General features: G+C 33.6%; 1 protein-coding gene across 1 annotated transcript; it reads right to left on the reverse strand.

The window, feature by feature from the left end:
* Positions 1 to 7,091: 7,091 nt before the first annotated feature.
* LOC130965903 (G-type lectin S-receptor-like serine/threonine-protein kinase At4g03230) lies at positions 7,092 to 11,821 on the reverse strand. The gene is made up of 8 exons (XM_057890662.1): positions 10,381 to 11,821; positions 9,326 to 9,838; positions 9,078 to 9,221; positions 8,779 to 8,981; positions 8,458 to 8,668; positions 8,008 to 8,245; positions 7,730 to 7,880; positions 7,092 to 7,625 (listed from the first exon to the last, which is right to left on the reverse strand). Exons 1-8 carry the CDS (start codon positions 11,747 to 11,749, stop codon positions 7,317 to 7,319), a joined length of 3,138 nt encoding a protein of 1,045 aa, XP_057746645.1. The 5' UTR covers positions 11,750 to 11,821; the 3' UTR covers positions 7,092 to 7,316.
* Between the last annotated feature and the right edge of the window lie 350 nt (positions 11,822 to 12,171).

Genomic DNA, 12,171 nt, shown 5'->3' on the forward strand with positions numbered 1-12,171 from the left:
TTGGTTTGGCTACAAGAGGTACGGTTTAAGTTTCATTTAAATACCGTGTGGTGTGATGAGAATTCCTAGGCTAGATGCCCCTAGGATTAAGTTTGGATTGTGTAAATGGTTGGTGCTAATATGCATAGTTGGTATGTAATGTGAATTAATGATTGGGTTGAAAATTGTGTGGCCTTGTATGCTTGGTGTATTGAGAATTTGATGTATTGGGTAATGAGTATTGATTTGTGGTTTATGCATTTAAATTGTGAAATTGGGCTGGAGGCCGTGAATTTTGGGGCGGAGGCCGGAAAGAGGTAAGGAAGATAAGTTGATGTGTGTATTGTATGATGACACAAGTGATTGGATGAATTTTAGATAATGAATATATGAATGATTAGTTTGGTTATTGGCTAATAAGGTTTGAGGAGTTGAAGTGTGGAATTTGGTAATTTTGGGTGAAATTGTATAGATGAGGTATGTTTGGTTTTGGCTGAGATATATTATGTGGTCATATATATGATCATGATTATTGATGCCTTGATGGTATGATGATGCATGTGAGATATGTAGGTTGTGATATATGCTTGAGAAATGATTAAGATTGATTTGTGGGTGAAACCATGTGATAGTGATTATGATATTGATTATGTATAATGATGATTGATTGGAAATAGTATTATTGGAAATTGGGATGAGGAAGGATGTATGACATGTTAATGTGTTTGTAATTTAGCCATTTGTTTGAAATGGGTAAAAATGGTTATATGGCGGTTTTGTGAATTGTGGTAAGGTGTTAGTGTATGAGTTGAGGAGGCTTAATATCGATTTTGGTATACTTTGATTGATTTCAAAGAAAAGAGATGAAATTGGCATGTTTTGGTTGATTTTGAAAAGAGTTGAAAATGGCTTGTTTTGAAAATGACACTTTGTGGTTTTGAGTGAAAATATGGTTTTTAGGCATACTTTGACGGGACATAACTTGGACTGTAGATTTCTGTTTTGTGCCAAACTTATTTAGAAGTGAAGTTGGATCCGGGATGTCCATGCCGTTCGAAGAACGGGCGAAAAACGATTTAAAATGAGAAAGTTATGTCCGTCAGAAGATTGGGGGTTGAATCTGTAAATTCTGCAGCTTTTAACTTAGAAAATTTTTAGCAGAATGACCCTCCACGCGTAGGCGCAATTAGCGCGTACGCGTCGTTCTTCATGAAGGCACCATCCACGCGTGCGCGTGATGTGCGCGTGCGCGTCGATGCACTGCACCCAATACCCAGCCATTTTACCGAGAATTGTTCCAGAGTTGTGCCCCTTTTGTACCTAGGGCGCAAATACACCCACGCGTACGCATGGCTGACGCGTACGCGTTGTCTGGCTGTGTTTTAATCCGCGCGTCCGCGTGTCTGACGCATACACGTCGATGAGCTTTGTGGCCATCCACGCGTGTGCATGAAGTATGCGTGCGCGTGAAGTACGCGTGCGCATTGCCCTATTTTCATTCCAAAAATTGATTTTTGAGTTTTAAAAGCTAAATCTCATACTTCTAAGCCTCCGATCTCACCCCTTATGTATTAACTCATTATGATATGCCTAGCAATGAGAAAGGAGCTAGGGAATGTGGTAACTTGCGAATGAAGCAAGGGGAAAAGTTATGATCAATGATGATCAAAGATGATTATATGAGATATAGATGATGATGGTGGAAGTACCGTGTATGCCATGAGCCGAAGGGCTATATTTATTGATAAATGGCTGGTTCTTGATTGAACCATGAGCCGGATGGCTGAGTTTTTGCCGGATACGGCGGAGCCATGTTGATAAATTGGCTAGTTCTGGATTGAACTGTGAGCCGGATGGCTGAGTTATTGCCGGGTTACGGCAAAGCCATTATGGATTATGGCTGAGTATAAATGCATATATGATAAATAAACGAATATGATAAATGAATAATGATGGAAAATATTGAATGTAAGCATGCTTGTGTTTTCTCTCTGGTTGTAAGGGTGACAGGGCACCGATACTCTCTAATGGCGACAGGGCGCAGATACCCTTTAATGGCGACAGGGCGCAGATACCCTCTAATGATATTAATGCACAACAGAGAGACTGTGCCCGGGTTAGCTATCGGACACGTCGGGTTGGCTTGATAACCGACAGATGATATCATCAGCCATAGGGCAGGCATTCATCATTTGCATATGTTTGAATTGTTTGGGTTTGCCTATTTGTTTTGGATTTCTACATTATATATGCTATGTTACCTGATTATGTGCTACTTGTTCTACTTGTACCTTAATTGTGTATTACTTGCCTATATTGCTTGTGCTTGTACAACTGAGAGGCCCCTCATGTTGGTGTCGGTGGAGGTTGAGGGCTGTTCTTGATGAGATGAATTGACGATGCGATTGCATGATGATGATGATGATCATTGGTTGAGATGATTTGAGCTCCCTGGGTAGACACAGTGATGTGGTTTCACTAGCTCCAGGTGAGCATATGATGTATTGATATAGAATTGATGAGGCAGGACGACTGATGATGGTTTTGTTTATGATTCTGAATCTGATTCATGGGAGAGTCAGCGAGTTGGGAATCATATGAGATATGAACTAGATTTAGTGTCCCCTTACGACAGTTGCCTATTCATGGATTAGTGAGAATCTAGGTTGGATACTTGGTGAAAAGGAGTTTAGGATGCTTAACGAGTTTTTATTACAGTGCATTGTTTTTATTTGGCACTTTTACCGTACTGGGAACCCATGGGCCCGGGGTTCTCATTCCGCATATATATCTCTTGTTTTTCAGATATAGGTCCAGGTGCTCAGCAGTGAGTTGTGGGTCGTCTGAGAGACGGTGAAGATCTTTATTTTCTCTACTTTGTGTTTTGCTTAGAATCTCTCGACCTTTGTTTCGGAAAGATTATATTATGTATTGTACTCTTTTAAACTTGCCTATAGAGGCTCTCATGTTTCCTTTGGGAGAGATTAGGATATGCTGTTGTCAACTACTTTCATACTGTACCCTAGCCGGCCTAAACTTCGCGGGTCGCGACTAGTGGCTATTTACTTATGTTATATATATCTATCTGTTATCTATCTCTTAATCTCCTTTATGCCTTGTCTGTATATCGCGTTTGGCTTCACGATTTATCTTTTTTGTTGTCGAAACGTGAGTGATACGTCTTCGCGATTTTATTTCTACTCCTTTCAGGCTTCTCGATTAATACTCCTTTTGAAATTACCTATATATATATATTAAAAATCCACTTGAGAGTCGTACCACCGTAGTATCATTGACTTATGACTCGAGTATAAGGATTTGTATATTAGGATGTTACAAAAAACCTAGTTTGGTTTAATTTGGTTGAGAAAGAAAGTTGGTGAGTTAGAATACTGGACAAACAACAAGCGATACTTATTCCTAGTTTAAAAACCTAGTTTGGTTTAATTGGGGAAAAGAAGCCATACTTGTTCTTTATTCAATTTTTTTTCAACCAAATTAAATCAAATTAGTTTTTTTAAAATTAAGGTATTGAAGAGCACTATTCATACTACACTATTATTAATTGAGTACCGCTAAGGAATCCATTAGGGTCCAGCCAACTTCTGTCAACTTTCTAATGGATTGGATCTCGAAACCCGTCTTAACAAAGATAAGTTTATATACATGGATGTTTCTTTTGCTAAGCATTATGATGTTTTTTTTATACTAAATAAATGTTTTTTAATGTATTTTTCGAATTTTTTGTATTACAGACGTGAATATTTCTATTTTTTTAAGAATTATATATTTTTTTAAATTCTATAGCTGGACATTTTTAATTATTTAAATTTTGAATTTAAAAAATTTAAAATTAATTATTAATAATTATAATTAATTGTGTTATTCAATTTTTGGCTAGTTACACATTTGGTTCCCTATACTTTTCCTTATTAAATATGACCGTGAATGTTTACTCTTATATATTTTTGAAAATTATGATAATAGTTATCATTGTTACCGATAATGTTTTTCAGTATTTAATTTTTTAATTTTTTTTTTCACTTAATATGATATTTATAGAGGAAGACAAAGTGATGCTAGTCGAAAAATATGGTAAATTCTATAAAAATATAGAAATTTATTGCAGTAAATTTTATAAAATTAGTGAGATTCATGGAGAAGGCAACAAATTTAACCTAAAAGTAAAAAAAAAACGTATTTTGAAAATTTAAATCTGATTAATTTTTTTGGAAAAATAATATTGTTTTTTAATTTAAAATAAAAAAATCCCAGCTACCGGGTACACTCCCGGGCCCCAATGGCCGTCCAATCTCTAAGAGGATTGGTGGAAGAAATTAAACAAGCAATAGCCTAGTCTCAGTCTTCTTATCCGGTCAAAACGTTGACCACCATTCGCGCCTATTGCAGTTGCACTTGCAGGGCCAGGGCGACCTTATTTTCTTCTTAGTTCTTATGTTATCATTGACGTGTTTTTTCCCCCCTTTTGGGCATGACACATCTACAATTTAAAATTAGAACATATTGTGAAAAAGAAAAATTAGAAGCATATATAAATTAAATCTCTAGTGAAAAAGTTAATTAAATTTATTATTAGTTTTTTAATAGCATTAAATATCTTTTTTTCTTTACATATCCTCTTAAACAATTAATTCACTATTTATTATTTGTAACTCAGTTGCAAAATTTATTTTTAGGACATTCTTGACATTAAAAAACTATTTTACAAAAATTGTTGCTATAAGTAATACCATTTAAGCATTAAAATGAAGAAATAACATATAACTTTAAAATAAAAAATGAGTAAATAATAAAATATTTTCTTATAATTAGTTGCCAATAGTTTATTTATATTTCTGAAACGATATTTCATTTATTTTTTTTAAGGGAAAGTATAGAGAGTCAGTGATTTAAACGCACAATATGTACAATAGAAATTTAAAAAGTATTAGAAATATGACCATTAGTGTTACATTGTCTTGTCAGGTTACGCTTTTGGGATGAGTGAGTTCATGACATGGTATTAGAGTTCTAGATCCGAAAGGTCAAGGGTTCGATTTTTGGTGAACTCCAAAATCAACTTAAGTTATGTTTATTATCCCTGGTATCTGGATGGTTATTCTGGATAGTATGGGTGATATATATACACATTGTACTCTTAAACCATTGACTCTCTAGTACTACCTTTTTTAAATTTTAGTGACTAACTATATTTCAGTTTAGTAATTAATCAATTGGCTACTATAATAAAGGTCATTATATTATCACTATTTATTGATCTTTTTATTGAGTTAATTTATTTTATTATTGTTAATTTCAATTCAAGACCAAATTTATCAAAATTATTAATATTAAATGTTAATTTTAATAAATAAATAATTTTTTTTAATATAAAACTAAAAAAAAATAATATTTTATTACGTGTGTATATATATATTATTTTTTCAGAATGATAGTGGGGGACTGGGGGATAATGCTCCTATCTCTTAAGGGTTCCTCCGTCCCTGACAAAGGGTCAAAGAGACTATGGTTACTTTCATCAAATGCAAATGCAAGCGTGGCATTTGCCATTATCCAAGCGAGACAGAATTTGATGGAGCCTACTATCCATATGTGAAAATTGGAATTAACAAGAAGTTGCTATTTCGCCATGTCAAGTCACTTAGAGGCCATATACAATGCAAGTAGAAAAGACGGAATTGGATCATTTAAATTTTAAATTTTATTTTAAAAAATAAAGTGTAATATATTATTATTATTTTTTATAAGTGAAACTAAAAGAAAATATAAAAAAATATTTAATAATAAAAAATTTCATTTTAATTTTTAAAATAAAAATTTAAAATTTAAAGATGCAAATTAAAAAAAAATAATACCAAGATAATTCTCAGGTAAACAAGTACATAAATAATTAAGATGGATAATGGAACAGTGTCATGTCCCACATATTTTGACCAAGGACAAAATTTGGGTGGCAATTTAAACGGAGTAACTCGTTCCAATAATTTGCAATTTCAATTTAGTCTAGGTTAACAAATGTCTAAAGAAGTAATAAAAAAACATTTTCACTAAAAATACAAAATTTTAATATTTTTAATACAGTTTTGGCATATTGAATCTATTAAAAAAATTTAAAAGTCACTTTTTTTTTTTCTACAGATAGACACTAAAATTGGTCCATACAAAAGATTTTAAGAAAAAAGAATATTAAAAATTACAGTATTCAATCTAAAATTTTTTAAAAGTCAATTTGAATATTTCTTCTTCTTTTATTACAAATTTATGTGGTTATAGAATATAAGGAGGAGTCGAAAAAGTATAATACATTAAAATAAAAATAGATTTTTTTAATTTTTTTGTTAATTAGTATTGTAAAGGGTAATTTTTTACTATATATCATTTAAATAGGAAAAAATATAAGAAACAATATTGTATGATAAAAAATCACGCTTATCAATATCACTTGAGAAAATAATTAAGAGAAGTCTTTGCGGTAGTGAAATAGCTTTGCAAATTCATAAGACAGGGAGACAGGGTGTGTGTTGGAAAAAGTGAATACTTAGAGGCTTTTCGAAAGCTTTAAAATTTATTTTTTTGAATTTTTGATTTATAAAAAGTAATAATATTAATGTTTAGTATAATTTTTAAAATTAAATTATAATTTTTTAAAAAGTTATCTAAGTGTTTATATAAAAGTTAAAAAAATAACTTTTCTTATGATAATTTATCATATTTTTTTTAAAATAAGTATTTTAAAATAAAAAAATCAAATATAAAATAATTTATTTATAAATTACTTTTAATATAAGCATTTATTGTTTAATTTATTTTTTAAAGAAAGCTTAATTAAGTTATTTACTCAAATTGTACCTTAATTTATTTTTGTTCTTTGCTTAGTAAACTAATAAAGTAAAGAGATTAATTACTCTTAAACTAAAATAACGAGCTCAAATATATAATAAAAATTATAAATTTAATGATGATTAACGTCTTGCTTTACTGATTTCATCACTTTCACTTTTTTTTTCGGGAGTCAGTGAATTTTAAAAGTTGTCAAAAAAAAATCTCTAAATTTGTCTAAAAAACATAGATGAAATTTGAAACCGTGAAAAAATATACTCTATTTTAAATGAATTCCGTCCATGTACTTATAATGTAAGACACCTAACTCATACTTCCATTGGATAAAAATGGAGTTTACATTCCAATCATGGTAGATACAGACATACAGTGTAAGCTGACTTAGTGTCCCACCAAAATTATGTACTCAACATTTTTCTCTTCTTAAATTGAAACACACTTTAATAATATTGCAGTAATTAACATGACAGAATTATCTACCTTCCATTTTCTAAGGTAACAGTCAAATCATTCCTTGAAAAAGTTTCCAATTTACTAGAAGTAGAGGCTCTGCTAGAAGGGCATCTCCTCATTACAAATGCTGGTTCCTTAGGACTTGGAAGAGTGTTGGATTCACTGCCAAGCATGAATACCACATTTGACATGTTTGGTCTTTCATTTGGATCTTCTTGTAGGCATAGCAGCCCAACATTCACACACTTCAAGCACTCATCAGCATTGCATGTTTCACATAGTGTCTGGTCCATGAAGTCCAATGCCCTTCCCACTTTCCATAAATGCCATGCCTGGAATTGTGGAATTGAATCAAAGCATAGAAATGTGCCAAGAAACTATGTTTTATACTCTATCTGTTACATATGTTTTAATTAAGATATTGGCGTGTGCTTACAAATCCTAGAAGACTCAATTCATGTTCTGCTTGATAAAATCCAGTGTTTCTTTTCCCACTGATGATCTCAAGAACTACCACGCCAAAGCTAAAGACATCGGACTTGACGGAAAAATGTCCGTCAAGTGCATATTCTGGTGACATATATCCACTGCATTATAAAATCATGAAATATGGAGCAAATAAGACATATGGCTTGATAACATGCTGTATAGTGCTGAAATGACAATAATATTGAATCATTGGTAGATCTTTTTATGAATTGTCATAAGACTTACTAAGTTCCAACTACTCTGTCTGTGTTTGCTACTGTTTCTTTCCCTCCAAATATTCTAGCCAAGCCGAAATCTGAAATTTTCGGATTCTTCTCTTCATCCAACAGAATATTGCTTGTTTTCAAGTCTCTGTGAATGATCCGTAATCTTGAATCTTCGTGAAGATAAAGGAGTCCTCGGGCGATCCCCAAAATAATCTTGAAGCGTACATCCCAGTCTAATAGAACACATAGCTTCCGGTCTTGTATATTGTCCATTAAGAGCATGCTTTTATGTTAGTCTCTTGTTCAAACAGAATAGTTTGAAATATAGATGCAATTTCTTCATACTAATCTATAATTGAGTCCTCTCTTACAGAGTTTAAAATACAGATGAAATAATCTAGCAGCATATCATATTCAATAGATGCATGGAGAAGTGTTTAACAAAATTAAATTCTATTCAGTTTCTTACCAAATATGAAACCATCTAAGCTTCTATTAGGCATGTATTCATATATTAACATCTTTTCATCTCCCTCAAGACAATAACCAAGTAGCCTAACAAGGTTCCGATGTTGAAGTTTGGCAATCAACACAACTTCATTTTTGAACTCTTCTAAACCTTGTCCGGAACAACTCGAAAGTCTCTTTACAGCTATTTCTTGTCCACCAGGAAACTTTCCCTAACAGTAGATCAATTAAAATACAGAAACAGAATAAGATGATATTGTAAATTTGGAATACTTACGACATATATTAAGATATTAGCAACTATCAAGGAACTCTTAGTTACCTTATAAACAGGACCAAACCCCCCTTGTCCAAGCTTGTTTGCAATTGCAAAGTTATTAGTAGCATCAAGAACACTTTCTAGATGAAAATGTGGAATATCTATGGCCTGTGAATTCTCTTCTTTGAACCTACCAGATTCAATCAAGTCTCTTACATATTTCTCACTGCTAAGGCCTGGATTCTTCTGAGTATATCCCCTGATTTCTGAAGTCAAAAAGATATTAACTTTTTCTTAGGGTATTGATGATGAAGCATCCATCCATTTGAAAAACAATTAGTTTGGCATAAAACTGAAGTTACCGTGTGAATTAGCATGTCTCCTTTTCTTCAAGTAGATGTATATAACAGTACTTGAGAGAAGAATGATGGCAATCACAATTGTAAAAGTGATTTCCATGATCTGAGTTAAGGATAGATTCCTGTCTGCTTGGTAGCTTTGATTGCCTTCAACAAGAATAAAATAAGTATCATATATGCATACAAACTAGAAACACCATCAATATGTGGATTGAAATTATAACATTTTTTATAAACTATCATGCCCTTACCATTAGTACAGTTCAATTTCATGCCATCCCAAAAATAGTTAGTGTTGCAAAGGCACCTCTTGTTGCCATCACTTGTGGTATTGCAACTTGAATTTGGCCAATCCATGCAATCCAGCAAGGTGGAGCAAAGTGGCTCGGACGGCGGATCCCAACTCAGTTCCAACTCTACTCCATGTTTCATTGGAGCAGCAGAAGTAAAGGTTCTTGGATCAGCATAGCAAGTGCCAGTAAGATGAAATGGAGATGAATCATTGAGAAGCAGAAGCTTCTTGTTGTCCCATGATGTTTGATCTTCACAGTTTTCTACATCTTCAATGTGAATAACAAATTTTCGCTTGTCCTGATCTATGCTTATCACGCGAAAAGCACTCCCTGGTGTCTCGAAATCAAGCTGGCCTGTGGAGTCATTGCAATGGAAACTCAAGTACATTGGGTCACCACAATTTGCTCCTCTGCTTAGGGGATATGCGATCAAGTTTGTGCCACAAGTTCCACAACTCTTCCCTGTGGATTCTGCTACAAAGAATCTCAGGATGAGAATAAAATTAATTGGTACATTACCCTGCATGTTCCTAATGAAGTTCTTTATTTTTCAACCAATGCTCAAGTTCTTTTGGTTCATAAACATATCTAATATTTTCTGAATTGAACACCAAAATCAGCAACCAATCAGCTATATGTACGAAATATGCATATGATTATATGAACACATAATGATCACATATTCAGTTTATAATCAAACTAAATTTACATTTATTCATCAAAATGCAAATCAAAGTTTGAATATACAATGCTGACTAATTTGGTTACTGATATCTAGTATTAGCATGTTTGAAATTGGAAACAATCATGCTACCAATGCATAAAAAATCAGCAACCAAATCAGTCATTCATATAAAATACATGTTAGAATACAAAATACGTTAAAAATTACCTAAACAGTACATGTAAAAAGTCATGCACAAATACATAGTTAGTAACTGATTTTTGTATGCAGATAGCATTTTTGAATTACAAGCATTAGGAATTAAGAATTAAGAATTAAGAAGTGTTACCTATATCAGAAAGCGCAACACGGACATTGAGGTCGCAGCCATTCTCATAATCTTCTTCAAGATTGTTAAGGTCCTCAGACCAAATCCAGCAAACCGCATCACCACTGCTGCGGCCGCTACCGCCCTCGCTGCCTCCGGTCTGATCGTCTTCATACGAATACGCATAGCATTGGCAGTTGTTGAGGCACTCTGCCTTGCATTCCTCTTCACTCTTGGCCTTAAACTGAGCATCTGGATTCCCAACTTTCATCATTTTCAGCCTCAAGAAAGTGTCACTCTTCGCATCCTCGCCGCACACGTTAGTTTTCCGGCTGCATCCACGGGAAAAATCACCGGCATCCCAAGTCTCATGAGAGTTAGGCCTGAACCCTGGCAAGCACTTACACATAGCATGATACTTGCTATTACAGCTTCCGAAATTTCCGCAGGCATTGAACACACTGCATCTATCTCTAGGCTCAACCCAAACATTAGACCAAGTTTTCTCTGAATCCATCTTTAGATACAGAAGCTGACCCCAGTAAGTGATAACCAACCTTGTGTTGCTATAAAGTGAAGAAGTGAGAAAAGGGACAGTGTTGTTGTAGTTTTCGGAAATCTTCTCAGTGAAATTTGAAAGAAAATATGATATTGCTAAAGACATTTCACCTGTTCCCACTACCTTACCTGTCACACTGCTTTTCCAATACCTTATGGATCTCTTCCATATCATGTATTGGTCGTTGTTGTTGTTGCTATCTTCTTGATCTCGCTGGAAAGAGTAGTTCCCCGGCGAAGGGTCGACGTTGCTTCGCCACGAAGTTAATGATAAACCCTGATACATTTTCATCCCTGGAAGGAATGTATCTGTTGGATTAGCAAAACTCTCCCAAAGGATCTTTGTTTTCTTGGTTTCTTCTCCGTCTTGTTCATCAATTACAATGAGGTTACCATTGTCCATTAGCTTCAGTGTTCTGTGAAGTGATGAATTTGATGATGTTTCAAGACTTGTCCCCCAAAAGGGTCTCCCATTTCTGTCCAGAACCCTCAGATTACCGTCTTCTGAAATGCCGAAAGCGCCGCCGGAATCTTCAAGAGGGGTGTCCCTATTAGCCACCCACACAACTGTTCTTGGACTCAAATTGTAGTACCATATTCCAATATATCTTCTTCTTCCACTAGAGCTTCCATTAGGGGTGAAAAATCCCAGCTCAAAGTTTTCTCCATCAGAAATTAGAGTATCTCCTCCTCCTCCTCCTCCTCCATCTAGTAAGAAATTGTTAATGGTTATGGTATCTCTACCATAACAATGCATGCAAGTGCAAAAGAATGAACACAAAAGGAAGAAAAACAGCATGCGGTTAGAACAGAATCTCTTGGTGTCTACCATTTGAAAGAATGCAAACAGTTTTTGAGGTTTTGTTAAGTATAGTGCTTAAGGTTATGCCAATCACTAGTTAAATTCAGAGTGTGCCATGGGAAAGTTCTTAAGCACTTTCTATATTAATCACAAATAATTTTAATTTTTTACCCGAAATAATTCTGCTTGTGTATTGAAAATCATTTAAGTGGAATAGTTCTTTTTATACTGATTTTTGAAACTTGAATCTGAGATTACTGGTTAAGTATCTGGCTATCTGGCACTCTAACTAATCATATATTATTATTATTTTTTAGAAATTCTTATATGCTGGAGTAAAATAGTGCTCTTGTTCTAAATTCTAATCAATTAATTGTTTTTCACATTAGTATTATAAATTTATTATTATTTTAATCTAAATTATAAAAGTTGTCTCTTCTGAATTTTAGAAT

The sequence above is a fragment of the Arachis stenosperma genome, chromosome 3 (genome assembly GCF_014773155.1).
Source record: "Arachis stenosperma cultivar V10309 chromosome 3, arast.V10309.gnm1.PFL2, whole genome shotgun sequence".
NCBI classification, from domain to species: Eukaryota; Viridiplantae; Streptophyta; class Magnoliopsida; order Fabales; family Fabaceae; genus Arachis; species Arachis stenosperma.

What these genes read in the sequence shown, in the direction of transcription:
- LOC130965903 (XM_057890662.1), bottom strand. Translation starts at nt 11,749, where the DNA reads ATGGTAGACACCAAGAGATTCTGTTCTAACCGCATGCTGTTTTTCTTC. An exon ending in GAGACATGCTAATTCACACG is followed by an intron (nt 8,982 to 9,077) that starts GTAACTTCAGTT and finishes TTTTGACTTCAG; the next exon opens with AAATCAGGGGATATACTCAG. An exon ending in CTTAGATGGTTTCATATTTG is followed by an intron (nt 8,246 to 8,457) that starts GTAAGAAACTGA and finishes ACAATATACAAG; the next exon opens with ACCGGAAGCTATGTGTTCTA.